The sequence below is a fragment of the Pipistrellus hanaki genome (assembly GCF_964339955.1).
Source record: "Pipistrellus hanaki genome assembly, chromosome: 4".
NCBI lineage: Eukaryota > Metazoa > Chordata > Mammalia > Chiroptera > Vespertilionidae > Pipistrellus > Pipistrellus hanaki.
The window spans coordinates 40,399,900-40,417,118 of record NC_140506.1 but is presented as its reverse complement, the minus strand read 5'-3'; the positions used below and the strand labels follow the sequence as shown (position 1 = coordinate 40,417,118).

The following is a 17,219-nucleotide window of genomic DNA, read 5'->3' as shown; positions in this document are numbered from 1 at the left end:
TAAAGATTTTTAGGCAAAAAAACACCAAAACAAAACAAAAACAAAAAAAACAACTGAAGGATTTGTATACATGCATATAAGTAGAACCAATGAACACAAAATTCTGGGGAAGGAGGGTAGGTATGGGACGGGGAGAGCAATGTTAAAATATGTACACAGATAATAATTTAATAAAAAAATAAAAATTAAAAAAAAAGTGGCCAGGAAGAAGAAGGAACACCAATAGCATAAATTAGTGCAAAAGTCAAATGAAGAGAATGTTTACTGAGGATAAGTGTTTGACTATCAAATGTTGCTGAAAGGATTAGTAATATGGGAATGGATCAATTTTTAGATTTATCACCATGGGGGTCACTCTGAACTTTTAGTAGCATGGAAGAAATGGAAATCCAACTGGAAATAAGGAAGATGAAATGAGAGATTAGGAAGTAGGAACTGAATTTTTTAAAGTTGTTGCAGATGTCACTGAGGTAAATATGAAATGTGAACACAAGATCCTTGTCACCAAAGAAGGTTCCATACATGAAAAACAAATGTGTCATCAATAATTTCCATGCTTTTTAAAAAAATAAAAAGAGGGGTACATTAGCATCAGTAACCACTTTATAAAGACCTGTTAGTATAGTAAAGGAAAAAGTTAAGCTAAGTAACATATTTTATTAAGAATATGAAATCTTCAATGCATCAGAAATTGTATCATCAGATTTTAAGGTAGTTTGTGTACAAACAAAAAATAGGTTTTATACATCATTCCACAAATTAAAACACTCAGACATAATTGTTCTGAATACAGTAGTTAAAAAAACACACAAGCCAGTGTAGACATTTGATTTGTCGTATTTCCAAAATCTTCCTAGACAGGATATTAGACAGCTTATGTAATACCTGTGAACTGAATAAGATAAATGTGTCCTTTGCAACAAAAAGCGAGATTTTATATAATTATAGGCATGCTGAATGAATAGTTTAGAATAATGTACCACTGTCATCAAATCATATCTTCATATACACATGTAATCCATTGTGCACAATGGTTTCAGCTCAGTGTGTATGTAATTAAATCGTAAGATGAAGTAATAGCTGCTGCTGAGCTGAAATTTCACTTTTTTTGGTTTAAAGAAATGAATAGAAAGCATAGTCTAGTGAACATCAAAGCACTTCTCTGGGACAGTTAAATCTCATCAAAGAGGTCTCCGGAACTACTGTTTTTCAGAGTCTCTAACGACATGTTGTCAGTTGAGCTGAGCTCCTTTTTCAAAGTCTCTGGTAGTGGAGGATCAAGCCTAGAGACAAAGAAAATCATGATAATTTTATTTTTAAAATATTCCACATAGAGTAAAATAAAATTAAGAGATACATAAGTAAAATAAAAGTTAATTGCTCTTTCAGAATTGGTTTTAAAACATAAAGAAAGATGAAGGGAATTTAGTTACTTTAACTGCTTTAGAATTAATCTGTTGCTATTCTGGGTCACAAAAATTCAAGGGCCTACAACAACAATACTCATGATTAAGGTAAAACACATACAATAAGCTCTGTTCTCTAAGTATGTTTATGTCAAGATCAGGATGGTTTCTCAAGCCATTTCTTTAATTATTCTATCCAAATTTTCATTTTCCTTTGCCTCCTTTAAATTCCACCTATTAACATGTGTTTTTTAATCTCAATAGTAGAAAGTTCCAATCCCAGGAATTCCCTTTAGTGGTCATTTGATTATAAGTCTGTGTATATATTAATAACTAACAACGATTTCACATTTTAGCAGTTGTTGATCCACATATCTTCATATCTACACTTATAATCTACATATATTCATTTAGTAACTAATTTTTATTCAGTTTCAGTACTGCAGTTACTACCTCAATCAACTGACCTCTCTATGTAAATATTCTTTTTGAGTCCTAGGATGAAAGGCATAGTCACTGACTGTTAACTGGTCTTAAAAACCAGTTTTAAAAAAACTTAACCAGCTGCAGGGCAAACAGCTCAATCAGAAGGGCAGCTTAGGAGCAGCTTGTACACTTGTATAAACCTTGTCAGTGGTCCTCCATGGAACCTAAATAAAATATGTTAATATTCACAATTAACGTGCCTCCAGGGGCAATTAAGACTAGGTCAAGTCGACCCAGCAATACTGAGTAATATTTCTAACTGCCAAGGCAGAGGAGCCACCCCCAGCTTGGTGTGGCTGAAAGAGAAGGGCTTGAAGTCAGGACACATAGATTTGAATCTCGGTCTATTTCTTATTAACTATGTGACCTTAGGCAAGTCATTTAACCTAACTGGATTTATGTTCTCTCTCCAGGAAGACTGATATAATAATATCTGCCTCGGAGGTAGTCTAAAGCTTAAATGAAAATGCTTATAACTTCTCACAAAACATTTGGAAACTATTAATATTAGCTGCTAATATTATGTAAACTACAAAAGAGCTCCTGCTAATAGCTTAATTTAAAAGAATAACCAATTTAAAATCCCCAAACATTGAGGATGCTTTTGAGATTATGAGTATTTCAAAAAGCCTGCACCCATACTTAGCTGCACAGGTTAATAAAAATAAATCATGACTGTATACAATTAATTAACCAGGGTTGGCTGCCACTAGATCTGGGGCGTGTTCTGTCTTGTCTTGAGCAAGCCAAGTTCAGACAACATCACCTTCACTGGAATTCTAAGGTGTAAGACAACTACTACCCTCTGGGAGTGCCAATGTTAAAATAACCATAAAGAGGGACACAATTATTGTGACATGCAATTAAATATTTAAAAATATAGTCCACAGGAGAATAAAATAAAATAATATAATACATTTAATTAATACATGCATAAATTTCTAATGCCAACTCAAAACACATTAAACATTTTTCTCTGGCCATAAATATCTCAAGAGTTGATTTTTCTCCTTAGTAAAACAGAGAATTGAAGTATTTCAATTAAAAAGTTAGACCTGGAAAAACCCTGTATAATTTTGTTTGCAGGCCATAGACACTGCACAACCAGAACACAGAGATCCTTTTAATTTAAAAAAAAAAAATAGCATAGATTTAGACCCTTTGTTCTTAGTACCTAGTACATAACAGGTGTTCAATAAACTGCATTCAATGAATAGAGATAATTTTTCTACAGTTTTTATATCTCTGGTAAGTCAACAGAGTAAATTTAGAGTTCTTCCTACAACCAAAATAGAAGTTTAATCATTTTTATAAATAATAAATGTTTATTTTCAGACTTTTTATAAAGTCTGAAAAGTCCATCATCCTGCCCCGCCAGCATGTTTTCCCATGAATATAGTATTTACTAGCCTGGAAAAAAACAGCACCACTAAAAACACAACCTAGTGGTGCAATTAAGGAGAATAAGAACACGCAAAGAGGGAAGGCAGAACTCTACTTCTGGCTATCAAGAAAAGGGGGAAAATGGGCAGAAAATAATATCCAGTGTTGGAGGTTAGAGATTGCTAAGGAAGTGGCAGCCAGGAGTGATAGTTCCATCAGGGTGGAAGCAACTGTTTAGTTCCTTGCTGCTGGTGTAACAAATTATCGTAATAGAGCGGCTTACAACAATACAAATCCATTATCTTGCAGATCTGGAGGTTGGCAGTGTGACCTAGAACTCACTGGCTTTTTCCAGCTACCAGAGGCCAACCTTTTCCTCCATTTGCAGAGCCAGCATTGGCAGGTGGACTCCTCACATCTCCACTTCGACCTTGCGTCCTTCTTCGAATGTCTTTCTCTGCCTCTCTTCCACTTACGGGCCTTTGTGAGACATTGGATCTACCTGAATATTCAGGATATTTACCTACTTTTAAAGTGAGCTGATTAGCAACCTTAATCCATCTGCACCCTTAACTTCCCTTTGCCATGGGATCTACTATAGTCTCAGTTTCTAAGAATTAGGATGTGGACATCTTTGGAAAGGGGGCATCATTCTGCCTACCACTCCAGCCTTAACTTGGTTAGGGCTCAATTGTCATCCTAATCTATCAGTTTAAGTACATTTCAGTATAACTGAATAGAGAAAAAGACTAAGCAAAACCAGGATATGGAAGGCCTTCACTAAAAAGAAACCCTCACGCTGGCTGGAAGAGACATGTGCAAGATCTGTGCAATATAACATGAAACTCAAAGGAACCAACACAGGTCTCCTATTTCGATGCAAACTGAATCAGAATCACCAGTGGGGAAGACAGCTGGCAACCACTGTTATCCATCATTCCCCCACCCTATGCCACCCACTATTCATCAAGAGCTTCCCATGGTCAGAGGCTGTGCTGGATGCTTGGAATACAAAGGTGAGCGAACAAATAATCCAAGGCAGAAATAGCACTGAGCTGCTGATAGGCCGATATATACTTCTAGCAACCCTGGTCTTAGAGATAGCAAAACAGAGTGACAGAGTGTTGGTTTCACTAGGATAGTTCCAAAGAGTAAGGCTGTTAAAGAACCACAGACAAGGCCACTTCATGGGCACGTGACCCATGCATTCAGTCACACAGAGCCACACGCTTAGAAGGACCTTATCCCAGGTTTAATGTTCTGCTATCACTATTTTGAAAGTCTTAAGGATTTTGAACGAAAGTGTTGTGAGTTTTCATTTTGCACAGGACCTGTAGATTATTGTAGTCTGTCCTGACCTAAATGTCCCGGTCACTTTGAGTGAATTTGGTACACCAGACACAAACTGAACCTAACCAAGTGCTCAGACTTATTTTGGACCAATAAATGTAACTTAAAAACAACACCACCATCAATTGTATGTATGGGTGAGTGGACTCATTCTGTCCTATTAAGAATCTAGTTTTGATCCTTAATTAGCATAATCACAAGTTAACTTTTCTAGCACTAAAAAAATACCTACTTTTTTCTCTCTAGGGAAATATTTGGTGAATTTTTTCACTGGTAATTTTTGTGTGTGTGTTTTTTTGCCTGAAAATAAATAAATAATAATGTATTTTCCTAACAAATGAATACTCTGCTTTATTAGGCTTCTTCTCCCTCCTTTCCTCTTTTTTCTTTTTTAAAGTTTTACTGTCTTTTCTTTATAGTAAGAGAACTATTTTTACTTCAATTTATAGATTTTTCCAATAATTTAGTCCTTGTTAGTGGACTTTATTCTTAGTGTTCACCTCTGCTCACAAAGCAGCAAACTTGTCACCAGTATCATCTGTGTTGTAGACTTCCTATCGCCTTCCCTTTTGATTTGCTGAATATCAGTCTACCCCAAATCCTACTTGAAGTTTTCAGGGTAAGTTCCCATAACTCTTGAAGAGACATTTAGCTATTAACAATTAAAAAGTGACTGATGAATCTCAGAGGAAATATTGAGAGGGGGCGGGATGGGGGTGGGAAGTGATTGACCAACCGATTTATATGCATATATGCATAACCCAAGGACACAAGACAGTGGTATGGTGAAGGGAGGGGAGCAGGTCGGGGTTGGAGGGGGTCAATCTATAATATTTTAGATAATAAAAAACAAAATAAAAAATAAATGAAAAGGACTTATAAAAAAAGAAGTTCTTAAAAGTAAATAAAAGTAATTCTTACCCTTAATAACAATAATTGTTTTCGTACCTTAAGCAACTTTTCTCATAAAGAAAATTAAATTTTTGTATCAGAAGATAATATTAAGGGAATATTTATTAAAATAATAAGATTGCTGTATCAGAAGATAATATTAAGGAAATATTTATTTATATTCATGGGAATTTTATTAAAATAATGAAAGACCCTATTAGATATCCAGATAAATCCAATCCAAAATACTGCTTCCAACATTTAGGTGGGGTGTGGTTAAAAGGCTATTTCCACTTCTAGGTCCAAAATTCTAGTGTTTTCAGAATAGAAAGGAACAGTTAAACTTTTAGGTTTTACCCAAAGTTATGAAACTACATGTTCTGTTATTATCTCCTCTTCTTAACTTAGTTTGGGTGTTGAAATGTTTCTTAGGATGAAATAGTTACTACTTAAGATAAACATTTGTTTAAAAGAAATAATGAATTTCCATACTCGCTTCTTAGAAGAAGACTAGGTTTCAGATACAGAAATTCTAAATCCTATATCAATCCTAGTGAATGCAAGGAATAACAAAATCATTTGTTTTTTGGTGTATGAAGTAGCATATGCATATTACAAAAACTTAAAAAAAACTTTATAACAACAAAAAAAGTAAAATAAAAATGATCCTGTCCATTTACCTGTTGATATATTAGTATATGTTTTTTTTTTCCAATTCAATCAAAATTCTGTTGAAAGTCTATTCAAAGTTGCTAATCTATCACTCAGAGTAACAGAAACTTTATTGAATGTTCTCCTTACTCCAGGTGCTGTGATAAGCAACTTATTCATATAATTGTCACAATAATCCTATGTCTTGTTATGGTCTCCGTTTTCCATATGAGAAACCAAAACTTTAGATATTTGAATGACTCACTCACCTAAAGTCTCACAATTTATAAATGGCTAAGACATGGCTACTTTCCTATTTCTCCTTTGCCTCAAATGTCTTTCCCTTCATTATTACCTGCCCCAAACCTACCTACATTTGAAGGCTCAACTAAAATGCTACATCCCTCATGTAATTTGCCTTGAATTCTGCCTCTTTATTTAAAACTTGATTTTAGAGGGGTGGACAGAAGAGAGGAGAGGGGAGGGGAGGAGAGAGAGAGGTAGAGATTTATTGTTTCATTTACTTGTGCATTCATTGGTTAATTCTTGTATGTGTCCTGACGGGGATCAAATCCACAACCTTGGTGTATGGGAAGACACTCTAACAAATGGAGATGTCTGGCCAGGGCCTGAACTCTGCCTCTTTAAGATCTCATACCACACATCATTAGAGAATTATTCTAACATAAAGTAAACTAATTCTGTTCAAAACAACACAGCTTTATGTGTTCCCTGGGTAATTATAACGTGTGAAATTGAAAGCAGGGCCATTTACAGCAAATGTTTCTTAAAGTGAAAAATGTGCTTAAAGTTAGATTATAAGCTCCATTTTTCCTTGAAGTCATTAACATCACCACCTTGATTGACAATACCTAGCAAGCATTTGAAAGTGAATTATGCTCCACTGGACACTGTCTGCATAATATTAAATTGACATGGTCACTGCCCTCTTTGAGCTTACAATCTAAAACAGATGTCATGGTATAAACAAACATAAAAAGAGATAAAGACGCCGACATACATCTGTTCAACAATTGAAATACACTGCATGAAATGCTTATATTATAGTGAAAGTGTTGTGTGTGTGCGGATGTGTAGGAAATTGAGATGTTCATATACAGGGTCGAGGTAAGGATTTTTCAAATGCAGATTTTGTCTGTATAAGAAGGCAAGAGCTCACATCTGTGCAACTGGGACTTTAGTAGAGGAATAGAGTTGTCAGTCACCACAGAATAACCACTGTACACATGTGAACCAGATGCTTCCACGTAAAATAACCCAGGGTGTTTCACAGATGAATCACTGAAAACGTAATTACACATCAGTCCTCGTCTATTAGTAACAGGTCCACTTATGTGGAAGCCATATGGTACTGTCCATCCTGAAGTAGTGGAAAATACAAAAATGGGTACTCTTGAGATGTTCAAATATAAACTCTGCTGCTGCTGCTGCTTTGCTGTATTATCCTTGTGATGGGATAAGTGATAATTATACATGTTCAGTCAAATGTCTTTCAGAGAGATGACTATGGCTGCCTTTTATTAGTAATGATTGTGCCAATAAAGTTTAGTTTTAGTCTCTCCTTTTAGGATTTTATTTCAACAGAAAAGAAAATCTTTAGTGGCCACACAACTCCTATATACCTAAATAATGACTGTTAGAATAAATATTCATTTACAATACCTTAGAATGTGAGCTCACTTCTAAATTGTTATGAATGCTATCTCTGCATATAGTTTAAATGTTGAGTAAATATATGCAGATTTCCTGCAGAACAACAGAGCCGTGTGCAAGCTGTCAGGAAGTATCTATGTTTTACAACACTGATCCTCTGAGCTCCAAGGGTCATTGGTCTGTGCTTCATAAGCTGTCTACCTATTTACATAATCGATTTACTTGTTTTTTTTCATGTGTCAAAGCATTGTCTGACAAATAGAAATGGAACTCTTTAGTTAACAGCAAAACCTTTTAAGAAGAGTTTAATTTTCTGCTTCAAAGAGACTCTAAAACAAAGAAAACCAGCTTGCCCAAGACTACTTCTACGGAATACTTTGGTTAGAAAACTACTGCAAGATAGTACACATCTTCAAAGTCATCTAGAGTATTGTACCCAAATGTCCACACTATACTATGAGGCTGAGTAGAGACAGTGCATTTTCAAACAAACTTGGTCCTTGGGACATCATACTGAACTGTATTTGAGTGCTTTTTCATTATCTATCTATCTATCTATCTATCTATCTATCTATCTATCTATCTATCTATCTATCATCTATCTGCTTAAAAAATTCATTGCTAGATATAATTTTCTAATATTCTCCAGAATTTTTGTACCTATGCTCAGGAATAAAATTGGTCTGTTTTTTTTTCTTTTTTTCTTCAAACTCTTGCTTTTTTTGCTTCTGGAATCAAACTTATCTTAGCCTTAAAGAACTAGTTGGGAATTTCTTATTTACTTTGCCAGAAAAGTTCAATAATATTAAAATAACGTGTTCTTGAAAAACCTGAGGCCTTTCTTCTGAAAAGGATTTGTGTGTTTTCTCCACTGAGTCAGGGCACTACTCAGGGCCCTCGAGGCCTAAGGCAATCAGCCTTCCAAGGGCTGTGCTCAAGCAGGTTTCTATCTCAGGGCGGCCCTCCTCTTCAGGTCATTTACTCTCATATCTCACAGCAAGGTGCCTGCTTTGGCTTCAGCTTGTTGCTTGGCCTGAAAGAATTCCAGTAACTTCGAATTCAGGTTTGTGTGCACTGGAAAAAAAATATTTGTAATTTGTGCAGGACTTAGCTGTATTTCAGTGAAAGGATACCTCGGATTATCTAGTTTGCCACACTGTCAGAGATTCGGTGGTTTTAATTTAATAATAAGTAGTCTTTTTCATGCAGCATGTACCAAGTTTGAAGACAGATAAGACTGGGTTAAAATTATGATCTGTCACTTTGGTGATCATGTGATTCTGAGGAAGTCCGAACTTTTCTGAGCCCGTTTCCTCTTTATTTATTTATTTTTAATTTTAATTTTTTTAAATTAAATTATTATCTGTGTATATATTTTAACCTTGCTCCCCCGCTCCCATACATACCCTCCCTCCCCAGAGTTTTGTGTCCATTGGGCATTTCCTCTTTAAATTGGGGATACTAACTCCTACTTTATATGGCTGTTTAAAAGTATGCATCAAAATATCAATATAACTGACATTTACTAGACACTAAGAGCCAGACACTGTTAAAATGCTTATAGATATAAACCCATTTAATCTTCACAACAGCCCTGTGAGGTATTATCATTATCATCTCCTTTGAACAGTTGTGTAAACCTAGAGTTGTCAAAGCCATAATAAGAGGAGAAGGGATTTTAATCTAGCCTGGGTCTATTGTTTAAAAAATACTATGTTATTATTTGCAGCATTAAATCATTTAAGTTATGTTAAAAGTCTATCACAATACCTGACACATATTAAGTACTTTAAAATAATAGCTAAATTTTTATAACAACAAAATAATTATTAATAGTGAAAGAATTTATAAGGTGAATGGATAAACAAACATGATACATCCACACACACAGTACTACTCAGTAGAAGCAATGAAATGCTGACACATGTCTACATGGAAGAATCTCAAGAGCATGCTGCTACATGAAAGAACTGACTCAGAATAGCTACATATTGTATGATTTTATGTGACATTCCGGAGGGAAAAAAACAAAACTACTGAAACAGATCAGTGGTTGCTAGAGATGAGTGTGGAAGAAAGGACTGACTAAAAATAGGCATGAAAAATCTTTTTGGGATGGTGAAAATATTTCCTTGCTTGATTGTAATGTTTGCCAAAATTCATCAAACTGTACACCTAAGAATCATGAATTTTACTTTATATTATTTATATATCTATAAGCAAGACAAATAAAAAAGATATAACTTTTCCCCTGAATAGCATTTTAAGCTATATTTTTATTGTTATGTCATTAAGTATTTTTAAAAACTACTAATTTAAAAATATACAGTGTATTCTTAATTGTGAAATAAATATTCATGGAACAGGAATAAGAGTTTCTTAACAATCACCTAAGAATGAAGGAAAGCAATTAAGAAAGGGGCTTGCTAGTTTCAAACTTTCATGGGGTGCTTAATATGCTTCTTTAGATTTTCTATTTCTTTCTACATTCTTTAAGAAATAGGTCACAGCCCTAGCCAGTTTGACTCAGTGGATAGAGCATAGGACTGTGGACTGAAGGATCCTGGGTTTGATTCCAGTCAAGGGCATATGTGCAGATTGCAGGCTTGATCCCCAGTGCAGGAGGCAGCCGATCAATGATTCTCTCTCATCATTGTTGTCTTATCTCTCTCTCCCTCTTCCTTCCTCTCTGATATCAATGAAAATATATTTTAAACTATATATGAAAATAAAAGTTTTTTTTTTAAAAAGATCACAAGCTGCTTTCTAGATATAAGTATTTGCTGAAAGACCAAAAGAAATGTAACTGTACAGTACTAAAAACTTATGTTATACCATGACAAAATTACAGTTGCTGAAGCAAAACTTCAAGAAATAAACCATATTGTAGTTCCAAATGGAAGAGTGGAAAATGCGATGTCAGTAGAACATATAGATTCAAAATGGATTTTCCCTTATAGAATATTAAACATGAAATGGTTTGAGCTTGGTTGGAAGGTTTAATTTCTTTCAATATGCCTTAAAAATTAGAGATAGATTCTATTATGAAGAGTAACTAAGTAAAATTAAATTTTAAGAGACAGGAGGGGAATGTTGACTTGGGAATTAGGTTGTAATAGGAAGTAGAATAGGAAATGTCTATCATGTCAAAAAAGACTGATCAGTTCCATATTGTGACAGAAGGCAACTTTTTCTACAAAAAATAAAATAAAATAAAAATCACGTGAGTATTCATTTGATCTGTGAAAGTGGCAAAGAAAGTGTGTGTGTGAGGGGGGGAGGGCGGTGGGAGGGAGGGGAGCGCGGAGATCCTGTTCTACAGATTACCAAAGGCTCAGATCAACCTCTGAATTCCCTAGTCTATTTTCAAATGGTTTTTAGCCTGCCTTTACAGAGTGGGCTTCTTTTCGAATGTCAGATGGTAGCAGTAGGTATATTATCTTGAGTCAATCAAAATCTTTACTCTCCTAAGGTGACTACCTGATTATCTAGTGTCAAATAGTCACAATCTTAGCAAAGTCTTATAGGTAATTACCACAGCATATTGTTTTCTTCCTAGAATAATAAAAACTGTATTTTCCTTCTTCCAAAAAAAAGCTACAGGAATAGCAAAAGACAATCTTACTGCTTATACTTAAAAAAATATATTCTACTGTTTCTCTTACATCTGTTAGGTTGGGTCAAGGATAAGATCTGTTGTAATTCTATATACTAGTAATTTAGCATAGTATCCCAAAACTGTGATTTTAGTAAAATTCACATTGGTATACTGGCTGATTTAAATGGTGGTTACTTGTCAACCTAGTTTTCCTATTATTGTCAAATGGAGACAAACGGAAGTAATTTCTTATCTAGAGACTAGCAGACCAAATAATTTGGGAATGACTGAAATGTCCAGGATTAGGCTGGCATGGATAGAAGCCAGGGAGATAAAGATGGAATAAGACAATATTTTTGTTAACAGAGTAGCCAATGAATATAACATATGAAAAATCCTTGAAAATTAATGGAAAGGTATATTTCTATATAAATGAATGGTATTACCAATGAACATAAAATTCTTAGATATCTGATTATAAAACTGAGCAAGAAATATATTGTTAGAATAGTCACAGAAATATTTTGTTTAGCAGTAAAATGAAAAGTAGAAATTGTAAAATATTTAAAATGAATCTTTCTATAAGTGAATATTAGCATGTGTATTGTTCCTAGAGGTTATCATCCAAATGATATATACGGGGCAGGGGAAGAGAAAGAAACTATGCTCATAGGAATAATGAGATGATTTCCTAAACTATGGGCCATCCATTATTTAAGCATTATTTGGTGGCTATGAATAAAATATTTTAAAGTTTTATCAACAGAATTGATGAAAAACAAAGAAACAAACAGAATATTGCCATCTGTGTAAATGACTTCTAACACCTCTTCCAGTTCCATGTCTATTTGCATATAGAGCAATGATTTCTTGATTGGTTTTGGAGGCAATTATCTCATAAAATCCTCTGCCAAAATAATACGCGAGGTGAGACCTCCCTGACTGGCTGAGTTTACAAACCTATTTTTAACTGGAGTATAGGCATGGCTCCATTTACCAAGTGTTTGGCCAGAAGCAGGAGAGACTTGGGGAGGGCTTGAGAGCAACAGGGCTCTCAGGTGAGCCGGAGATGCTGAGGAGGGGAGTAAATGTGGGGCTTCCACAGGAAACCAAGAGAATATGGCTAAGACATCATTTACAAATTTTATGTCTTAGGGCTTTGTGAAATGCAATTATTTGGCCTTTTTACCTACAAAATTGAAATGTTTGTTAATGCTGTGAAAGGTGTGGGAATAAAATTCTCATTATCTAGTAATTAGCTAACCCAATTTCTTGGCTCTGGAAAATGAAACAAAATCAACAGCTGCCTTTTATTTTTACTTTTCTTGTAGGTCCTGGATAAACCAACTGTCCTTTATGATTTATTTGTTCCCTTCTCTTTGTTCTCACAGCCAAATCGCCGATACCTGATTCATATCATAGTAAATCTCCATCTGATTTATAACATCCTTTCTTTACTATTCTCTCTTTCATCTACTTAAATCAACTTTGAAAATAGGTTTTAAAACTCATTCAGATTCTGTCCAGTCTACAAAATTTCTAGAGATTACTCAACAGAGTATCATATGTTTTGTTCAGTCACCCTCAATACTTCTAGTATTTAATTTTGACAAAAGAACAGAGAGAAATTACTTTTCTATTTTTTCTTGGCCAAAAATTTCTAGGCAAAATTCTTATAATCCAAATAAAATTGGAAAAGAAAAATATTTTTATTGAAAGTGTTGTCTATTTCTATTACAATCTAAGAGGCTGATAATTATTTGTATAAGTAGAATAAATAATCTATCCCTAGCTCATTAAGCTAGGGTACTGTTGAGATGCTTTAATCAAAATTTCCTTATAATAACTTCTCTAAAATCTTCAGCTTCTGGCAACGGCAAGAGATAATAATTATTCTTTATACTTTTATTACAATGGGATATTCCTTTATCTATTCATAGTGTATATATCACTCTTTCCAAGAATGCTTCATAGCCTTGCTCTCCTTTTGAAAAAAATTTATACTACTCATTTCTGATAAATAGGACTAATCAAAAAATTTTTAAAATATATTTTATTGATGTTTTACAGAGAGGAAGGGAGAGGGATAGAAAGTTAGAAACATCGATGAGAGAGGGACATCGATCAGCTGCTTCCTGCACACCCCCTACTGGGGATGTGCCCGCAACCAAGGTACATACCCTTGACTGGAATCGAACCCAGGACCCTTCAATCCACAGACTGACGCTCTATCCACTAAGCCAAACTGGTCTTGGCAGGACTAATCAAAATTTTAAAAATCAAACAAAATTGTTTTAGGGGTTACTATTTCCTAAAATAAAATATGCATTTCGAAATACAGTTTTGTATTATAAAACTCACCACCCTTTTTAAATTTTTATTTCATTTTTGCATTATCTTCCTTGCTTGGAAAACTGTTATTTTTTAAAAATTATATTTTTTCATTGATTTCAGAAAGGAAGGGAGTGGGAGAGAAAGATAGAAACATTAATGATATAGCAACTGATTGGATGCTTTCTGCATGCCCTCATCTGGGGATCAAGCCCACAACCGCAGAATCGAACCGTGATCCCCTGGTTCATAGGTCAACACTCAACCACTGAGCCCAGGCTGGAAAACTGTTATTTTTACTTTAAGCCTAAATTCAGATCCTCTAAGTAGCATTATAGAACATGATCTGCCAGAATTAATTGGCTCTCTTAGATACTGAATGTGAATGCCTCTAGTGCGTGTCTAACTGATTTCCTGGTTTTTGTGCTCTTTTGGTGTGATTTAATCATGGGTAAGGAGGGACAATACCACAACACTTTATCACTTCTTTGCATCCTGGTCAATTTTGTCCTCAGAAAATGCTATACCTCTGCAATTATGTTACATTCCTATCTATATTCCACAATTCTAGTTAAAGCTATGAAATAAGCTTTCCATACCTGTGCTTCTAAAGTGGACATATCTAATTCACTTGCATACTTTATGAGATATCAAGCTGTTTGGTCTCCTAATTACTCTTCAAATTGCTTAAAATTAACAGCGATTTGAAAAATAAAAAGTTATTTTTATGTTGTGGCTTCACAAACTATATAAGACTACAAAAATTTTTAATAAGTTTTTCTATATTAATAACATTAAATGTTTCCATGAAGGAGGGGAATCTAGTAACACTATCAAAAGAGTTAGAAGTTTCCGTGATGCATTCTGCTATGTCATTCCACAGTAGCTGATGAAATTTGTGGCAAATTTTGTAACTCTAAAAAAATGAAGTGAAACAAATGTTTATTGCAGTCATATTGCTTATATTCAGTAAAATTATTATTTACTGAATACTGAAATAACACTATCTACTGAAAGTTATCAGCTATAGCATTTTTGGTGCAGAAAATGCAGACTATTTTACACATAACAATTTCACTAACAATTAAAACTTTTTCTTTTCAAATTATTTTCTTTCACTAGGCCACATTTTACCTAAAAATTTGGTTAAAAGATAATTATCAATGTACAGGGTTATGTTACTTTTATCCTTTTATTGGAACAATATATATAGATATATGACTTATTTGTTTGACTAATACATATTTTTAAAAAACTGGTATCTACCAGGTATTATGATTATGCTTTTATTTATTTTTTAATTTTAATTTTTAAAAAATTTAAATTCTTTATTGTTTAAAGTATTACATATGCCTCCTTTTACCTCCTTCTCCCCCCATTGACGTCTATGATTATGCTTTTAAAAGAAATGTACAGGGTGGGGGAAAAGTAGGTTTGCAATTGGGAGTATATGACATACAGAGTTTATTCTTTTTTTATTATTTATTATTTATTTTATTATTTTCCATATGAACAACTGAAAACTTACTTTTGCTCCGCTCCGTATATCAAAGTGACACTTACTAAAGAAAAAGTTTCCAGTGTTAGGGGATATTTAAGTATAAAAAGGAGATATCTGAAGTGAGGATGTGACTAAATAATTAAATAATATTGATGAAGAATAAGATTTTATTTAACCTTATATTTTTGTCTGTACATGAGATATCTAGTAAATTTTCCCCATAAAGGTATTAGTAACAAAAAAAAAAACAACATACTATCCTTATGAAACTGATGTATTAGTGAAAAAAAAGAGACAAATAAATTATATATAATATTTTAAAGAATGTAATAAGAAAAATAGCTATTTATATATCTGCAGCACAGTCTCTTTCCAGTCAAACCTCACTAGCAGTTGGTGTCAGAGTTTTGCCTTTTGCCCTTTGGATGGCACTTCAGCATCCTGAAATGAATTTTGCAAGTACTGTTTCCTAACTTCCTTTCTCAGAGCTTACTCCAATGACTTTGCTAAGTCATAATAATTTCACTACGAAAACCCAGTTCTTCATAAATCTTGGTTACTTAGCAACTTCATAAATCTTAGCACTTTCATTCCCATAACTTCTGTACCATCCACCTAGAATCACTCAGATTCCCTCCTTCATCCTGCAGATAAACTATGTCCTTCACCATCTCGAAATGCATTTTCTACTCTCTTCAAAAAAAAAACAAAGACTCAAAACTCTCCTCCTATATGAAGAATCCACTTCCAACTTATTTTTATCACTTAGAACTTCCAAACATAATTTATCCTGTAGTTACCACAGGCCAGTATCAGTTTTGCTTTTCATTAAGCATGTGCTCTCTGTCAGAATGGAGGTCAAGTCTTATCTTTCTTTAGTATCTCCCCACTTTGATTACATGCGATGTTCATCATACAATTGGTGTTCCATCCATGTTGCTATGTTAACTTACTTTTCTTAATTCATATTTCTTAGAAAGGTCTAGAAAAACAGGGAGTGATAAAACCTAGAATGGTCATATATATAACTTCAAACCTTCTATGTTGAATTCTGTGGATTTTTCTGCTCATCTCCTATTCCACTCTCATTATAGAATAACTTTTTACCATTGCAGGGACTTGGAAAGCTAAAAACCATTTCCCATTCTCCTCTGTAAAACTACCAAGATGTCTGGAAGATGAGAATGAAGCAAATAACACCTTCTAGATTCATATTAGTTTCTCTCCTCTCACCAGCAAGCAGTCTTGATGCAGAGGAAGAGGCTTTTCTGTAGCAGATTCCTGCGTCCACTTTTCAGCTTTCTACATGTCAGCAGTTGTGGCAGAGGTGATGGCCTGAAGACAAAGTCCCATGGCCATTTACCAAATTTGAGGCTGTCATCCACAGGAGCTTCCTGGCCACTGGATTAGTTATGGTAGTGGCCTTGTGTTCTGATAGCATGGCCTCTTGTGTTCTGATAGCAGTGTGAGACAGAAGATTCTAGAAGCCCCCGGAGCTCAGTCCCAGGCTTTCCAACAACTTCATGAGCACCTGATGCCTGCCTACATTGACTTTCTATGGCTGAATTATGACAAAAATGCTGGCCTACGCACACACACAAATGTATTCTCATAGTTCTTGAGACCACAATGTGAAATGCATCTTAGGGGCTAAAGCAAGGTGTTGGCAGGGCTATGCTCCCCGAGCCTCCTGCCCTAGGCTCTAAAGAAAATTCATATCCTTGACTTTTCTAGCATTTCTTGCACTTCCTGGTTTATGTCTGTATTTCTTGCACTTCCTGGCTTATGTCTCGTTCCTGCGCATGCAAAGTCAGTAGTTTAGTATCTTCTCTCTGTGACTCTGCTTCTATCACATAGCCTCTTTCTCTTCTGCCTGAAATCTCCCTCTCCCTCCTTCTAATAAGGACCCTTGTAATTGCATTTAGGGTTCATCTGGATAACCTGAGAT

At 34.5% G+C, this 17,219-nt stretch overlaps 1 protein-coding gene across 2 annotated transcripts in view; it reads right to left on the bottom strand.

Annotated features, from left to right (window-relative positions):
- Nucleotides 1–592: 592 nt before the first annotated feature.
- XRCC4 (X-ray repair cross complementing 4) overlaps nt 593–17,219 on the bottom strand; it is a 165,260-nt gene continuing 148,633 nt past the window's right edge. The window contains exon 8 of one of the 2 annotated variants that reach the window (XM_084881375.1): nt 593–1,283. In XM_084881375.1, coding sequence (XP_084737501.1) covers nt 1,172–1,283 — 112 coding nt within the window. In that variant the 3' untranslated portion in view covers nt 593–1,171. The remainder of the gene's footprint in view (nt 1,284–17,219) is intronic. The other variant, XM_084881376.1, reaches the window with a different exon arrangement.